Source organism: Schistocerca nitens, chromosome 1 (genome assembly GCF_023898315.1).
Source record: "Schistocerca nitens isolate TAMUIC-IGC-003100 chromosome 1, iqSchNite1.1, whole genome shotgun sequence".
NCBI classification, from domain to species: Eukaryota; Metazoa; Arthropoda; class Insecta; order Orthoptera; family Acrididae; genus Schistocerca; species Schistocerca nitens.
This window is the reverse complement of record NC_064614.1, coordinates 746,132,208-746,149,297: the sequence shown is the minus strand read 5'-3', so window position 1 is coordinate 746,149,297 and position 17,090 is coordinate 746,132,208. Positions and strand designations below refer to the sequence as shown.

General features: G+C 43.4%; 1 protein-coding gene across 1 annotated transcript in view; it reads left to right on the top strand.

Moving 5' to 3' along the window:
• Positions 1–17,090, top strand: part of LOC126198283 (peroxidase-like) — a 187,754-nt gene that overhangs the window by 138,833 nt on the left and 31,831 nt on the right. The window contains exon 8 of the mRNA XM_049934712.1: positions 1,255–1,402. Coding sequence (XP_049790669.1) covers positions 1,255–1,402 — 148 coding nt within the window. The remainder of the gene's footprint in view (positions 1–1,254; positions 1,403–17,090) is intronic.

Sequence of the window (17,090 nt, the reverse complement as noted above, 5' to 3'; positions counted from 1 at the left end):
AATATTTGTTTATTTTGAGTACCAATTCCGCAGTCTTTATGTTTCTTACCTCTAGGTCTACTGGTTACTGAACGTAGCGAGACGTCGTATGATGAAAAAATTTGTAAAGATGTCGTTCTGAGTTCGATACAGCTGTTTGTAGCTCCGTAAAATGATACTCTCACACCAGCTCAGAACTGAAAGCTACTGCCTCTTACTCTTTACAGTGTGTCAACACTTTCATGGAGCAAGCGACCATCTGCAGCGCCGGTCGCCTCCTCATTGCCCCTGTGATGGCTGACACAGATAATTCACAATGTAGACAGCGCGACTAGTTACAGTTGCCGCATGAAAGTAATCTCCCCTGTCTGTAAACATATATTTGATAAGTCACTGACACACCAAAGTGAGTGGAAATCATTTAGAATTTTTGATTGGTATATCACGAATATATCAAGTGAATCTTGCGAGCTAAGTCTCTGTCATCCCGGAAGTAATAAAACTATCACAGAGTCACGAGAAATGTTCCACTATCTTATCACGATCCTATCGTAGTCGTAGTAGGACGATTGCGGTTCTACAGGCAATGTCTTTCTTGAGTGGGTTGACAATTTAGGAGTGCATCTTGTGCATCAATGATGCAGAGGCTTAATTACTTTTCCTACGATGGCATGAGGAGTTTCCTAGTATTTATGGTGAGGCAAGGGGATGGAAAGTTGCACATACCACCAGGTTGCAGGTCATCAATCACACCACACCAGACGTTCACCGAGAACCTAGCTTAGAATCTTGTTTCCCTAGTGTCATAATACATAAGAAAGAAAACAAAAGTAGTCCACTGAGTTCAGGTCCATTTTATTGACGGCGACATGTAGTAGGACATGTGAACAAATAATTTGTTCCAACGTTCTGAAATACCCCGAAATACGTTACCTATCGACATCAAACCAACACAGATTTGGAAAGCATCACTCTTATGAGAGACAGCTGGCACTTTATTCGCAATACGTACTGAGTACAGGGGCTCTCAAATTGATTCTGTATTTATAGTGTTCCAAAAAGGCTTTTGATATTATTCCTCACAAGCGCCTTCCAACCACATTGCTTTCCATTCCGAATTACATAAGAGTGTCTGGTTCCTTCTGGTAAGATAGCGTACGTGCTTATCCTCATCTTGTTCCTCATGAAATTCTCTAAACTCGTCAAAGTGTGTCGGTGTATGTTTGTTATACCCTGTAGTTCATGCTTCTGTACACGGAGGGCTTTGTGTTGCAGGAGAGCGCGCGATGCGGCAGCTGGGCCTCCGCCCCCAGCGCCAGGGCTACACGTACGACTACGACGTGTCGCTGCACCCCGCCACCATCAACGGCTTCAACGCCGCCGCCTTCCGCGCCTTCCACAGCATGATCGAGGGCAACCTCACGTGAGTACGCACATCTTCCCACATATCAAAGTTGCTAGGGCCGGCAAATCTGCGTGGAGAGTGGTTGCGACTAGTGACACGGTATCGAACGATAAGTATCGATCCTTATTCATGACTGATTTCGTAAGAGAAGTGTCGAACATATAAATATAACTAAATAAAAGTATCGATACGTTGAGACATCGATACGCTCTTTGATAAAAATGTTGGAATAGCTACAGTCTATTATTTGTAATTACCCCATTCTTTTTGTTCTTCTTCTTCTATGTTAATACCTTCTACGGATCATGTTCCAATTTCAGTTCTTAATCCTGTGGTGTTCTTTCATTTTCTTCCAGTGTTCCTATAATCCTCTTTCCTGTCGTCAGACCACTTCGCGCCAGCTTTTCTTTCCCCTCTTGCCACTGAATCCTTCCAGTTTTAAAACTTGTTGCTAAAAATCTCTGTTTCCGATTTTTTCTTCTCCTCGTACGTTATTCCTTTCCTGATCTAACGTAGTTCCTTGAATCCACGTTGTTGTTGATTTTCTTTTCTGAGATATCTGAACATATTCTTGCTGAGTTCGTTGTCATCCCGTCCAAAATATGACCATAAAATAGTAATCTCCACATCTTTATTGCTTCTGATACATTTTCTATGTTTTGATGAATGTAATAGTTACTTCTTAATTTCGAAAATTATGCATTTTTCTGTGGACTTAATATTTTCCGTGTAATTATTCTTTCTTATATTTCTAATTTATTAACATTCTAAAGGCTTTATTTTAAGTCTTTTAGATAAGCGTTTTCTATCCTGTGTATCCTTTACTGCAAAGCAGATATTCCTAAATCGTTTTCTTGAATAGTGTCCACTAAATAATTCAATTCTTTTTACCTTTTCTGTTTGCTTCATATCTGTGATTCTTCAATTTCTCCAGGCGTATTTTATGACGAAATAAATCTAGTGTGAACAGCCTGGTGTGAGCGTGCATAGGACACAATATTTCAGCAATTGACCACTTTACCATCATCAGCACACCTGATGATGGCAACGTGGTCGATTGCCGAAATATTGTGTCCTATGCACACTCACACCAGGCTGTTCACCCGAGATTTATTTCGTCTGCTTCATATCTGTTATTAAATATTTTGGAGCACCTTTTCTATATGTACTAAATTTTGTTTTCTCTGCAGAGGTTCTTAGTCCTGTCATGTTGGCTGTCTGTTCCTGAAAATTGACTTGCACTGCTTATACACTCCTGGAAATTGAAATAAGAACACCGTGAATTCATTGTCCCAGGAAGGGGAAACTTTATTGACACATTCCTGGGGTCAGATACATCACATGATCACACTGACAGAACCACAGGCACATAGACACAGGCAACAGAGCATGCACAATGTCGGCACTAGTACAGTGTATATCCACCTTTCGCAGCAATGCAGGCTGCTATTCTCCCATGGAGACGATCGTAGAGATGCTGGATGTAGTCCTGTGGAACGGCTTGCCATGCCATTTCCACCTGGCGCCTCAGTTGGACCAGCGTTCGTGCTGGACGTGCAGACCGCGTGAGACGACGCTTCATCCAGTCCCAAACATGCTCAATGGGGGACAGATCCGGAGATCTTGCTGGCCAGGGTAGTTGACTTACACCTTCTAGAGCACGTTGGGTGGCACGGGATACATGCGGACGTGCATTGTCCTGTTGGAACAGCAAGTTCCCTTGCCGGTCTAGGAATGGTAGAACGATGGGTTCGATGACGGTTTGGATGTACCGTGCACTATTCAGTGTCCCCTCGACGATCACCAGTGGTGTACGGCCAGTGTAGGAGATCGCTCCCCACACCATGATGCCGGGTGTTGGCCCTGTGTGCCTCGGTCGTATGCAGTCCTGATTGTGGCGCTCACCTGCACGGCGCCAAACACGCATACGACCATCATTGGCACCAAGGCAGAAGCGACTCTCATCGCTGAAGACGACACGTCTCCATTCGTCCCTCCATTCACGCCTGTCGCGACACCACTGGAGGCGGGCTGCACGATGTTGGGGCGTGAGCGGAAGACGGCCTAACGGTGTGCGGGACCGTAGCCCAGCTTCATGGAGACGGTTGCGAATGGTCCTCGCCGATACCCCAGGAGCAACAGTGTCCCTAATTTGCTGGGAAGTGGCGGTGCGGTCCCCTACGGCACTGCGTAGGATCCTACGGTCTTGGCGTGCATCCGTGCGTCGCTGCGGTCCGGTCCCAGGTCGACGGGCACGTGCACCTTCCGCCGACCACTGGCGACAACATCGATGTACTGTGGAGACCTCACGCCCCACGTGTTGAGCAATTCGGCGGTACGTCCACCCGGCCTCCCGCATGCCCACTATACGCCCTCGCTCAAAGTCCGTCAACTGCACATACGGTTCACGTCCACGCTGTCGCGGCATGCCACCAGTGTTAAAGACTGCGATGGAGCTCCGTATGCCACGGCAAACCGGCTGACACTGACGGCGGCGGTGCACAAATGCTGCGCAGCTAGCGCCATTCGACGGCCAACACCGCGGTTCCTGGTGTGTCCGCTGTGCCGTGCGTGTGATCATTGCCTATACAGCCCTCTCGCAGTGTCCGGAGCAAGTATGGTGGGTCTGACACACCGGTGTCAATGTGTTCTTTTTTCCATTTCCAGGAGTGTATTTATGTTTTCTTCTTTCCACCTCATCTGCTGATCTTTATCCAATCATTTCTTGCTCTTCCTCTGAACAGGGAACTTCATATACACATTAATTCCTTCTATACTGCGGCTAACTTTTCCTTTAGGTGTGTGTCACTACAGAAATTTAACAAGAACGTAATGAGGAAACTGCGTTACAAAATTTACATGTGCGTGAATAAAAAGGCAAAGGGCCTCCAAGAGCCCTCAGTTCATGAACATTTTTGATGTCATCAACACAGCATTGTTCAGCACTTGTCAGGAACCCCGATACCAGTTCTGCTGTAGCGCTTGATGATTAGGCAACCCGTTCAAAACCCTGTAGGTGGGGTTTGTCTATCTTCAGGCGCTAGAGTAGGCACAAGGCTGATTTTATTCGAAATTTCTGACAGCAATATTTTAACAGCCTCAACAACGAGGGTGTTGCCGACGTGGAGGGTTTTAGAAGAACCCTTCGCCATTTTATTCCCGCATATGTTAATTCTGCGCAGCCCATCCTCTTACCCCATCCTCCACCCCAGTGGTCGCGCCACAGGAGGGCTCGAAACAGGAGAGCTGAAAAACCGTGTACACCCTCTGCTTCTTCGGATCGTGTTCGAATTTAGTAGAATGGTTTTTAACGTTCCTCTAGTGGTTCCATGCTGGATTCCAGAGCAAAAATTGTGGTCGCACTACACTCCAAAGGTGTCAGATCACATTCAATGGGGTTGCAGCCCTACGATGTCCTTAGAGTACGAGTGAAACACCCAGAGGGTGGCAGCAGTGCGAACGTTATTAAGGATTTCGTCCTGGTGATCATGGCACTGCGAACTGCCACTGTCGACCGCGAAATGTATGGGAATCAAAGCCCCAAGGGAAGGGGTCGTACCATTGACGTCCTTTACGCCACCCTCTGAGGCCTTCTCGTGTCGATTCTAAGCGACGATATGTCTCTAATGTATTTCTCGCCCACCCATAGGAAAAACGCGTGATTTCAACGCTGGTTGTCGCGGTTCCGACCTACACTGCAAAGGCATCGAAAGCCGGCCGCGGTGGTCTCGCGGTTAAGGCGCTCAGTCCGGAACCGCGCGACTGCTACGGTCGCAGGTTCGAATCCTGCCTCGGGCATGGATGTGTGTGATGTCCTTAGGTTAGTTAGGTTTAAGTAGTTCTAAGTTCTAGGGGACTGATGACCACAGATGTTAACTCCCATAGTGCTCAGAGCCATTTGAACCATTTGAAGGCATCGAAAGAAGGGGTGAAATGCGGGTAACAGCTGGTGTGACGCCCTTCCCATCGTGTGACACGTCCACGGTGGCTTTGGGAAGAATTGTGGCGGAATTTGCTCCCAATGTGACATCAGTGCAGCTCACGCAAACTTCTGAACTCTGGCCTTGTTGTTTGAAGCGTCGCCGTGCCCAAGGGTGATGTCGCAGGACGCCATGCTTTTGTACCGTTACAGCGGAAGGTTGTAGGCACCTTTGAACTAAATTTCAGAATTACGCTTCGCAATAGGAGACAATTACGGAGTTCCGAATAAACGCAGGTTTTGGTTCAAATGGCTCTGAACACTATGGGACTTAACATCTGAGGTCATCAGTCCCCTGGAACTTAGAACTACTTAAACCTAACTAACCTAAGGACATCACACACACCCATGCCCGAAGCAGGATTCGAACCTGCGACCGTATCAGTCGCGCGGTTCCGGACTGAAGCGCTTAGAACCTCTCGCCTACAGCGCCGTCCACACAGGTTTTTAGGGGTATAAAAGCAGGTATTTTTTACTAGTGACTGAGAACAGAGTACTGAAAAACATTACAGTAGCATTTACTTCATTTACACTAGTAACTATAGCTATTAGGAATGCTATGTTTCTAGATTGGTTCGTACTTCCAAAGACATATGGCAAGAGCAAGATATTAATGCTTATTTTCTCCTGGGCAGCAGGTCAGGTGTTGAACTGTGATCACGTGGCCGCAAGTCTATAGTTACAGCCGTAGTCCACTTAGTGGTAAAGTTAGACTGTGAAAGCGTCAGGTAGCAAATTATATGACGTGTTTATAAGAAAACTGTTAAATCCAGAGAAAAAGTAACGAACACACTGAAGTGAGTACATATTAAAGTACCAATGATCACAATATCAGCTCTAGCATCCCTAACACGCCGCATATACAGGGTGTTCCAGAAAGTTGTGGCATACGTCAAGGGTGTTTTACAGGGTGTCTCGAGGAGCAAATCGCGGATAGGAATCCGTGTCCAGAATCGCCACCCGACGACGCTAGAGAGCGTGGAAGTTATAGGCCGCGGCACGTGCTGCTAGGCCACCCCTTCTGCAGCAACCATTGAAACTTCCCCTTTGAATGTAAAGAATGACAGTGCTTTTTCTCTTTACTTATTCTGATCATCACTAAACTGGCACACAATATTTTTAGCGAAACGCAATCTGACTTTCAATAATCCCTACAGAAGAATGGCCCTGACTAACAATAACCTATATCTTTCATGAATCACTTACCTCACAAAAATCTTCGTTACTCCAACTACTGCAACACAGCGAGCGCCAAAACTGCCAGCTAAATGAAAGAGTTTAACTACTGAAGGCACTAACGACTGATAGGCATAGTTAGCAAATGAAAGATTTTGATAGAAAACAAACAACGTATAATATACGGGGTGGTCCATTGATAGTGGCCGGGCCAAATATCTCACGAAATAAGCATCAAACGTAAAAACTACAAAGAACGAAACTCGTCTCGCTTGAAGGGGGAAACCAGATGGGCCCTATGGTTGGCCCGCTAGATAGCCCTGCCATAGGTCAAACGGATACCAACTGCGTTTTTTAAAATAGGAACCCCCATTTTTATTACATATTCATGTAGTACTTAAAGAAATATGAATGTTTTAGTTGGACCGCCTTTTGTCCTTTGTGACAGATGGCGCTGTAATAGTCACAAACGTATAAGTACGTGGTATCACTTAACATTCCGCCAAAGCGGTCGGTATTTGCTTCGTGATACATTACCCGTTTTAAAATGGACCGTTTACCAGTTGCAGAAAAGGTCGATATCATGTTGATGTATGACTATTGTGATCAAAATGCCCAACGGGCGTGTGCTATGTATGCTGCTCGGTACCCTGGACGACATCATCCAAGTGTCTGGACCGTTCGCCGGATAGTTACGTTATTTAAGGAACCAGGAAGTGTTCAGCCACATGTGAAACGTCAACCATGACCTGCAACAAATGATGATGCACAAGTAGGTGTTTTAGCTGCTGCCGCGAATAATCCGCACAGCAGTAGCAGACAAATTGCGCTAGAATCGGAAATCTCAAAAACGTCGGTGTTGAGAGTGCTACATTAACATCGATTGTACCCGTACCATGTTTCTATGCACCAGGAATTGCATGGCGACGACTTTGAACGTCGTGTACAGTTCTGCCAATGGGCACAAGAGAAATTACGGGACGATGACAGATTTTTCGTACTCGTTCTATTTAGCGACGAAGCGTCATTCGCCAAAAGCGCTAACGTAAACCGGCATAATATGCACTATTGGGCAACGGAAAATCGACGATGGCTGCGATAAGTGGAACATCAGCGACCTTGGCGGGTTAATGTATGGTGTGGCATTATGGGCGAAAGGATAATTGGCCCCCATTTTATAGATGGCAATCTAAATGGTGCAATGTGTGCTGATTTCCTACGTAATGTTCTACCGATGTTACTACAACATGTTTCACTGCATGACAGAATGGCGATGTACTTCCAACATGGTGGATGTCCGGCACATACCTCGCGTGCGGTTGAAGCGGTATTGAATAGCATATTTCATGATAGGTAGACTGGACGTCGAAGCGGAATACAATGGCCCGTACGTTCACCGGTTCTGACTTCCCCGGATTTCTTTCTGTGGGGAAAGTTGAAGGATATTTTTGATATCGTGATACACCGACAACGCCTGACAACATGCGTCAGCGCATTGTCAATGCATGTGCGAACATTACGGAAGGCAAACTATTCGCTGTTGAGAGGAATGTCTTTACACGTATTGCCAAATGCATTGAGTTTGTCGGACATCATTTTGAGCATTTATTGCATTAATGTGGTATTTACAGGTAATCACGCTGTAACAGCATGCGTTCTCAGAAATGATAAGTTCACAAAGGTATATGTATCACATTGGAACAACCGAAATACAGTGTTCAAACGTACCTACGTTCTGTATTTTAATTTAAAAAACTTACCTTTTACCAACTGTTCGTCTAAAATTGTGAGCCATATGTTTGTGACTATTACAGCGCTATCTATCACAAAGCAAAAAAAGTGGTCCAACTAAAACATTCATATTTTTTTACGTACTACACGAGTATGTCATAAAAGCTGGGAGTTCGTATTTAAAAAAACGCAGTTGATATCCGTTTGACCTACCAGCGCCATCTAGCGGGCCAACCATAGCGCCATCTGGTTTTCCCCTTCAAGCTAGACGAGTTCCGTTCTTTGTAGTTTTTTTCGTTTGACGCTTATTTCGTGAGATATTTGGCCCGGTCACGATCAATGGACCACTCTGTATATGTCAGTTCATGACATCCAGTCTTACAAATTTCCTTTTCCTGGCGGACACACGTGCAGATCGTCCGCTCTCAAAACTCTGGCATCTCTCTTCCCACATCCACCACTGCTGGCGGCTCACCTCCAACTGCCCAATGCTACGTGCTGTTCACATCCAGCTGCCCAACACCACACAAGCGAATATTCCAACAATGAGTCCAGCCAGCCACAGACTGCACACAGCGCAGTCAGTGATTTTCATACTCAGCACTACAGGGCATTACCAACATAAAACCCTAAACAGCCTACTTACACCATGACTTTGTTCACCAGAGAACCATAGGCGGAGCGTCTCGCAGTTCTGTTTGTTATTCAGTGATCACGAGTGAGTGCTACAGTCGCCAGTGGCGAAGACGGGGCTAGCTGCTGCGTAGAAAGGCCTTGCCTCTTACGAATGCGATGCTCTGTTGCCTTGTTGGTTGTTCGTTTCGGACACGGGTTTCCATCCGCAGTTTATTTTTCTCCTGGAAATCCCAAAGATCTCTATTGTCCTTGGGTATACAGGAGAAAAATAAACTGCAGACGGAAATCAGTGTCCGGAGCTGTCATCCACCAAGGCAACAGAGCATCGCATTCGTAGGAGACAATGCCTGTCTACGGAGCAAATAGCTCATCTTCTCCACTGGTGATCGTGGCAATCAGTCGAGATCATAGAATAACAAACAACATTGCAAAACGTCTCTTCTTCCGTCCATCAGTGTACAAAGGCCAGTGCCTATAACTTCGAAGCTCTGTGGCGTCGCTGGAAGACGTTTCTTGATTTGGGTTCCTATCCTCTATTTGTTTCTAAAGACACCTCCTACAGCCCCTCGAAGGCTGTCACAACGTTTCTGGAACACGCTGAGTAAATTGTTACTTGGCCGTTGGCACGTGATGCCTCATCCGAATTCAAGACAAAAGCGTATGTATCAAAATATAGTCCCACCAATAGGTTTAATAAAAATGCGATTTAGAAAACGAGGTTCTGGCATCACTGTAACTGCGTGCAGCATTGCCACGAAGAGGTAGCATGAACTATGCCCTGTACAGGAGCTGTCTCATTAGCTTAGTGAGACCAAGCAATGCCGTCGAAAACAAACAGACTGGCGGATGTTCGGGTCGCGTTCGCGCCTAACTTTTTCTTTTCAGTTAAAGCATCAAACTGTATCCAGTTTACACCGCCACAATGCCGTATCTTGTGTATTTCTTTCTATTACTATTACCTTTATTTAAACATTAAGACATGACACGAACTTATGGCCGGCCGGTGTGGCCGTGCGGTTCTAGGCGCTTCAGTCTGGAACCGCGTGACCGCTACGGTCGCAGGTTCGAATCCTGCCTCGGGCATGGATGTGTGCGATGTCCTTAGGTTAGTTAGGTTTAAGTAGTTCTAAGTTCTAGGGGACTGATGACCACAGATGTTAAGTCCCATAGTGCTCAGAGCCATTTGAACCATTTGAACGAACTTACGACAGAAGTAAACGACCACTCTGTTTCGTCCACACAAGTAAAGACAACATAAAATAATAGTGGATACACTAACATTCTCTGTATCGAATGAGGTACAAGAAAACACAATAGGTGGGCAGCACTACATAACATTATTCCATTACGTACGTTTGCCGGTACTTACATTACGAGCAACCTTCAGTTTAGAGATATTCAAAGCGATGCCTTGCATATGCAAACACTTCGCCATTCGCTGTATCGTACATTCGCTGTATCATACTTTGCTGGAGTTATTAGGTCGTATACATGTATGGGTGGAGTGCTATAAACTGGTGGCCCCACAAATAAAAATGTAGAGGATTAAGGTCCGGGGAACGTGAAGGCCAGAACATTGGAACTCCACGACCAATCCGTTTCCCTCTAAAGGCTTCATTTAAATATTTACGCACATTCATTCCAAAATGTGGTGGTGCATCATTATGCTGAAACCATAGCTGCAGCCGAACACCACGTGGAACGTTTTCTATTGCGTTAGGCAAAGTATTGCAAAGAAAAGTACGATACAGTGGCGCATTCAACTTGTCCGGCGGTAGGTAAGTAAACGACCACTTACAGTAAAGTACTCCTCCCACGATTCCAGCCCATAGGTCTAAGCCAAAGTAATCCTGAAACCCACGTTCACGGGTGACATGCGGTTCATGTTCTCATTAATAATGGCGCTTATGGAGGTTCAAAATACCTCCATGAGTGAAGCTAAGTTCATCAGCCCATGTCACATTATTTATAAGATGTTCGTTATCTTGCACTTAGTGCAGAAGCCATCCACAAAACTGTACTCGTCGAATGTGGTCTTCTGGCCATTAGTATTAACGTGTAATGATACAGATGCAGTTCTTCATCGTGCAACACTTGAACAGCCAACCTTTGAGATATCTGAAACTGCCTTGCAATATCATGGATACGTCGCCGATGTGATTGGTTTCAGGAAACGCGTCCTCTGTTTGTGAAGTACGTCAAGTCCTTGGACGACCTCTGTACACTTCTTATGGACAAAGATTACCGTTTTGCAGAAGGCGTTGCTCCAGGCGACGAAAATCACTCTTATTGTGATGTCGCTTTTCGGGTACCGTACAGCATATGCATGAGCAGTAGCAGCAGCAGCTTGGTTTTCGGATGCACCCAGCAACTATATATATATATATATATATATATATATATATATATATATATATATATATATATATATATATATATATATATTCACGAAGATATGCAAATATTTTAATATGTTATTCCACAAATAAAACTAAAGAAAAAGTTCACATAAACATAGGTCTGCAAATCTTTAGTTACGGAGTTACGGCTAAAAAAAGATTTTGCTTGAAATTTAGCAACTTCGCTAATACGCAGCCATCACAAAACTGTACGGCATTAAAGTAAAGTACTATTTCATTAATTTTGTTGTTATTGATCTGGTGAATCTAATAAAACATCTCCCAGACGTGTATCTGCAGTAGTTTTCCAGAACATCCAGAGAAGCAAAGACGTAATTTCGTAAAATTTTTAATTTATTAACTACTTGGCCCAATTTGTTTTTTAAATTCCAGACAACTGCACAAAGTTTTCAAAAGAAGTTACAGAGAATTTAATTTTGGAAGAATGGTGGTCATAACGTTAACTGAAACTGTATGAATGTGTCAGATAATCTGCTTCTATTATTACCATAGCACACGTGAATTCACGTTAAACCGGAAAACTAACTCGTTTCAAGGTTAGGAGCCGACTAAAACAACACATTAATGGTTGACAACAATGACGTAAACGTTTCTACATTCTTAATGGAAAGTAAATAAACTTACTTGCATAATAATCTTTGCTTCTCCGGATGTTCTGGGAAAGCACTGCAGGTACACGTCTGGGACATGTTTTATTAGTTTCACCAGGCCAATAATAACAAAAAAAGGGAAATCGTGCTTTACTTTAAGTTTTGCTATGGCTCCATATTAGGGAAGTTGCTAAATTTCAGGCAAAATCTTTTATTACTCATTCCTCCGTAACTAAACATTTGCGGACCTGTGTTTATATCATCGAAAATTTCAATTTTGCTATAAATACTGTTTATTTTTAAGCATCAGAAAAGAGGATATATATATATATATATATATATATATATATTGAATACAAAATAAAAACAGTGATATATATATATATATATATATATATATATATATATATATATATATATATATATATATCACTGTTTTTATTTTGTATTGAATAGAATGTGAAAGTTGTTTATGAATAACAGAAACATTTTTTATGTAAGTTCGACGAAGTATTGGAGCGCTGTTTGATATATTGTTAGCATTTTTTATAGAAAATTGCGTTTTCAAATACTATATAATACATCTGTATGATTTTATTTATTTTTACTGCAACATCCCTCTATTTCACTTTACATTTCAACAATTTCGGAATAAAACTTGAATTAAACATCGACAATTTCAATTTTGCTATAAATGCTGTTTATTTTTAAGTATCAGAAAAGTGGATAAATATTTAGTACAAATATGTTTTTTAGGCTTATCCGCCATTTACATATCCGCATGCAGTTTCTAGACAGTTGAGCGGTTCCGGGTTCTAGGGGAATCTGGTAAGACACTTACCGTAGCGCGCGCTAAAATTGCAGGAACGGAAGTTGATAAGCGGGCTGATGACCGCAGCTATATAAGTGACTTTCTGGTAAGACGGCGTCAGTCGTCGAGCAGTCGCACATTCAGCAGCATCGACATAGACCAGTTATGCCGCGTTATTTTAGGAGGACAAGGCGTTCGTGCCTTACAATGTATAAAGCTATTGATAAAATATCTATTACTACGAAGAACGGAGTAGGTGCGCAAGTTATTCTTCATGGTCCTTCAGTATTTTGTGGATGCGTACTGAATTTTACACTTACTAATGCTGATACTAGCGCACATGGTAATGGTTGGGTTACTGTGGCTCTAGTTCGTGGTGGTAAAGTGGAGACTGTATCAGGGCTGGAGACTTTTAACAGCTGTGAAGTTATTGCTTATAGTATATTTCAGATATGTGAGGTGTATAACAGAGATCGTGGTTCATCTTACTATATGTCTACAGTGCCGTTGGTTCTTAGGACAATGAATCGTCGTAAAGTAAAGGAATCAGAGTCTGTGTCTGTATAAGTTAAAGGTGCACTGAATTGAGCAAAGATTAAAGTTGTTGGTGATGTCACGCATTATTATAGAAACTGAAATAAAGCATCTGTCCTTTCCTTATTTGACCTTGAGAAAATAAAAAAAATAAAAAAATATTACACGACAGCAAATAAGAAACCTATTGGGTCATGGTAAACGACCCATCCCAAGTCATCCAGATACTGATTCACCAACAGAAACTGACACCTCAGAGGGGGAACCATGCCAGTGGGGGGTCTGAGACCCTCTTTGATCATATATATATAAAGATTCATTTGCTGCCAGTTACTACGATGTACATCTTCGATATGCTAGTGTACTGTGTGCGGCGTTCTAGGTACTTTGCGTTGCCCACTGAGCGTTCTGGTAAGACACAAACGTAAAGAATGCGATCTGTGGCAACACCCGATACCTATGCAACACACCTACCATATAGGTAACGCGGGTACAACCTTAACTGACCAAAGTTAGTAGGAAGACTACCGTAGTTTTCGCTTACTTATGATAGCTCATCATATTTTCACAACAATACTGTACTTATGTTTAAATGTTTATATGCTGTAGTCTGCCAAAGTATTTCTATTTGTCTGTGATGAGTAGATGCTCCATTATTGCATATGTTCTTCGATATCATATACACTGCCTGACGCACACACACACACACACACACACACACACACACAGAGAGAGAGAGAGAGAGAGAGAGAGAGAAGAGAGAATGGCGGGGGGGGGGAGGGGGGGGGGAAGAAGAAACGGTGCAATAAAACTATATGAGTTAGGAGCTACCTAGTAAGGAAGTCAGAGAAAATCGGTTCGGCACTAAAAACTTCACATTGCTCTATCAGTATTATGTGCAAACAGAGCTGTGGGTGGAGCTAAACTGAAACATTACAAAGTAGCGTTAGAGCATCGATTGAGAAATTGAGGTAGCATTACTCCACATCAGCACTGCTTGATTGGTTGGTTGGTTTGGGGGAGGGACCAAATAGCGAGGTCATCGGTCCCATCGGATTAGGGAAGGATGAGGAAGGAAGTCGGCCGTGCCCTTTCAAAGGAACCTTCCCGGCATTTACCTGAAGCGATTCAGGGAAATCACGGAAAACCTAAATCAAGATGGCTGGAAAAGGGTTTGAGAAGTCCTCCCAAATGCGAGTCCAGTATGCTAACCACTGCGCCACCTCGCTCAGTATCAGCACGGCAACTGGCTATTGCAAACTGTGCATGATGGAGAAGCTGATACTGAAATGCCCTTTTCTTTTGATGAAACACGGTCGCGTTTGTTGCGGTACATGGAGCAGGATAATCGACCATTGAGTTCGGAAAATCATCATCATTTACATCAGGAGACACTGCTTGGTGTGAAAATAGGAGTATGGCGTGCAGTTGGTGGAGCACAGATTACTGCACCGATCTTTTTCCACTAAACTGTAAACTCTGCTAAATATATGAACAACGTACTGCACTCTGTTTTGAGAGTGCTTACAATGAATGAAGATTTACAGTTATTTCGTGAGGACAGAGCAAGAACACTCATCGCCATTGCCTTTGTGACTATAATACAGCTCTTTTTGATTATAGGAACCATTCTGCTTCAGCAGTCTGAAGTGCCAGACAGCGCAAGGCCTAATTTCCAGAATGATTTTTGAGTCTGCAGCTGTGTGAGCGCTGATTTGATACTTAGATTAAAACCGTGTGCCGGATGGGACTCGAACCCATACCCGTTGCTTTTCACGGTCAAGTGTACTGGCGACTGAACTATCGAAGCACGACTTACGATCCGCCCTCGCAGCTTTACTTCCGCCAGTATGCTTTCTTCCACGTTCTTCCACATTCGCATACAAGTCCGGAAATGAAGTACCAGTCATCGGAATGGCATCTCTCCCGGAAGAAAGGATATTGTGGAGAAATTAATTAGTTACACTGTTTCATTCGGGAAATAATCCCGTGCGGCTATGTCATTTCTTCACAATATCGTTTCTGCCAGGTGTGCTAGTCCTGCAAGGTATGCAGACAGACTTTTCTGAAGTTTGAAAGGCAGGAGAAGAGGTAGTGGCGGAAGTAAAGCTTTGAGGTTGGGTCGTAGGTCGTGAGCCGGTTGAAACGTCCCCTTTGAACATTAAGAATGACTGTGCTGGTAAACTACGTTATTTGATACAGAAACAGCTGAGTAAAACTCAACGTACTCAGACAGTTTTATCTTTGCTTATTCTGATCATCACTAAACTGACACACAATATTTTAGCGGAACGCAATCTGACTTTCAATGATCCCTACCAAAGAATAGCTCTGACTAACAATAACCTATACCTTTCATGAATCACTTACCTCATAAAAATCTTCGTTACTCGAACTACTGCAATACAGCTAGCGCCAATACTGCCAGACAAATAAAAGATCCTAACTACTGATAGGCATAGTTAGCAAATGAAAGATTTTGATAGAGAACAAACATGATGGAAAGATTCAACATTTCACTATTCATAGACTGACCTTGTGCTTCTCTAATATTTCACGGTCAGTTCTTTATGAAATTATTGGTGAATATTTGGGCTATATAAAAGTGTGGATTTCTCGTCTTTTAACAGAACACAAAAAACTACCTTAATAGTGTTCAAAAGTCATTATATATCAGTTCGTGACAACCAGTTTTACAAATTTCCTTTTTTCTGACGGACACACGTGCAGATCGTCCGCTCATAGTAACCTCTCAAAACTCTAGGCATCTCTGTCCTCACAGCCACCACTGCTGGCGGCCAAGCTTATTTAAAAGGGAGGCTGGGCCCGAAGCTAAATCGGCTGTGACTCGCTGGCGCAGTGACGTCACTGTAGGAGCAAAGCGAGGCAGCCGCTAGCGCAGCAAGCGACTCTTACTAAGGACAAGCAACTACTTATAACACCAATAAGTTCTCAGGAAATTATTTAAAACAGTTGATTTACCTGTTTAGATGTTTGCAGTAGAAGAAGAGTGCCACTGTCTTGATTTCCGCTTCTGTGCTGCTGCTGCTTTATGCATTTTATGCTTCGTAATGAGGAACCGCATACGAATGAAAAGTCGTGTTCTGACATACAGTTTTATAACGTGTGACGAAAATTCCGGACAGCAGTGCATATTGTTTTCACTATATTTTTTTCCTTGGAAATACTATCCAATCCATTAAATTCATTAAAAATTAGTTCAAACTGGGACACCTTATGTAGCCACTCATCTGTTGGAACTGTAAGTCCAACCATAATTTTCATTTGTTGAAGGACTTAAAATATCAGCAGACAGCGTTCCCAGTGTCTTGTCACAGTTCTTTGCACGACATGCAATGTAGCCAGCTAGGTAACGGAATCCTTCTGCGGAGCAGTCACATCCCTCTTTGACAGCAGATTCTTCTGGTGCAGGTTGAACAGGAAAGTTAATATCTCGTAGCTCTTTTTCACCGTCTATCATTTGCAGTGCTTCGCTCATGTCAGGCAAAATTCCTGTGAACAGATGTGACGTCAAAAATGCGCCACACTTATCTGCCTCTACTGATGTGTCACTTGACAGAGGAATGTCATGAGCATTGTGTCCCAGCAGTAACAGCCGTAATCGATATTTTACTTCCGTTGGAGAAGGGTTCAAATGGAAATGACCAATTCCTGTGATCTGTGAGAAAAATTTTTCCAGTGCATCCTGGTTCAATCTTGCAGTTAAAATAAATGTTATTTGTAGTGGCTGAAGATCTGAAAACAGTCCAAATAATGACCGAACAGTGGTCATAATGCCTTTCTGGAATGGGAGCAAGTGATTTGCATT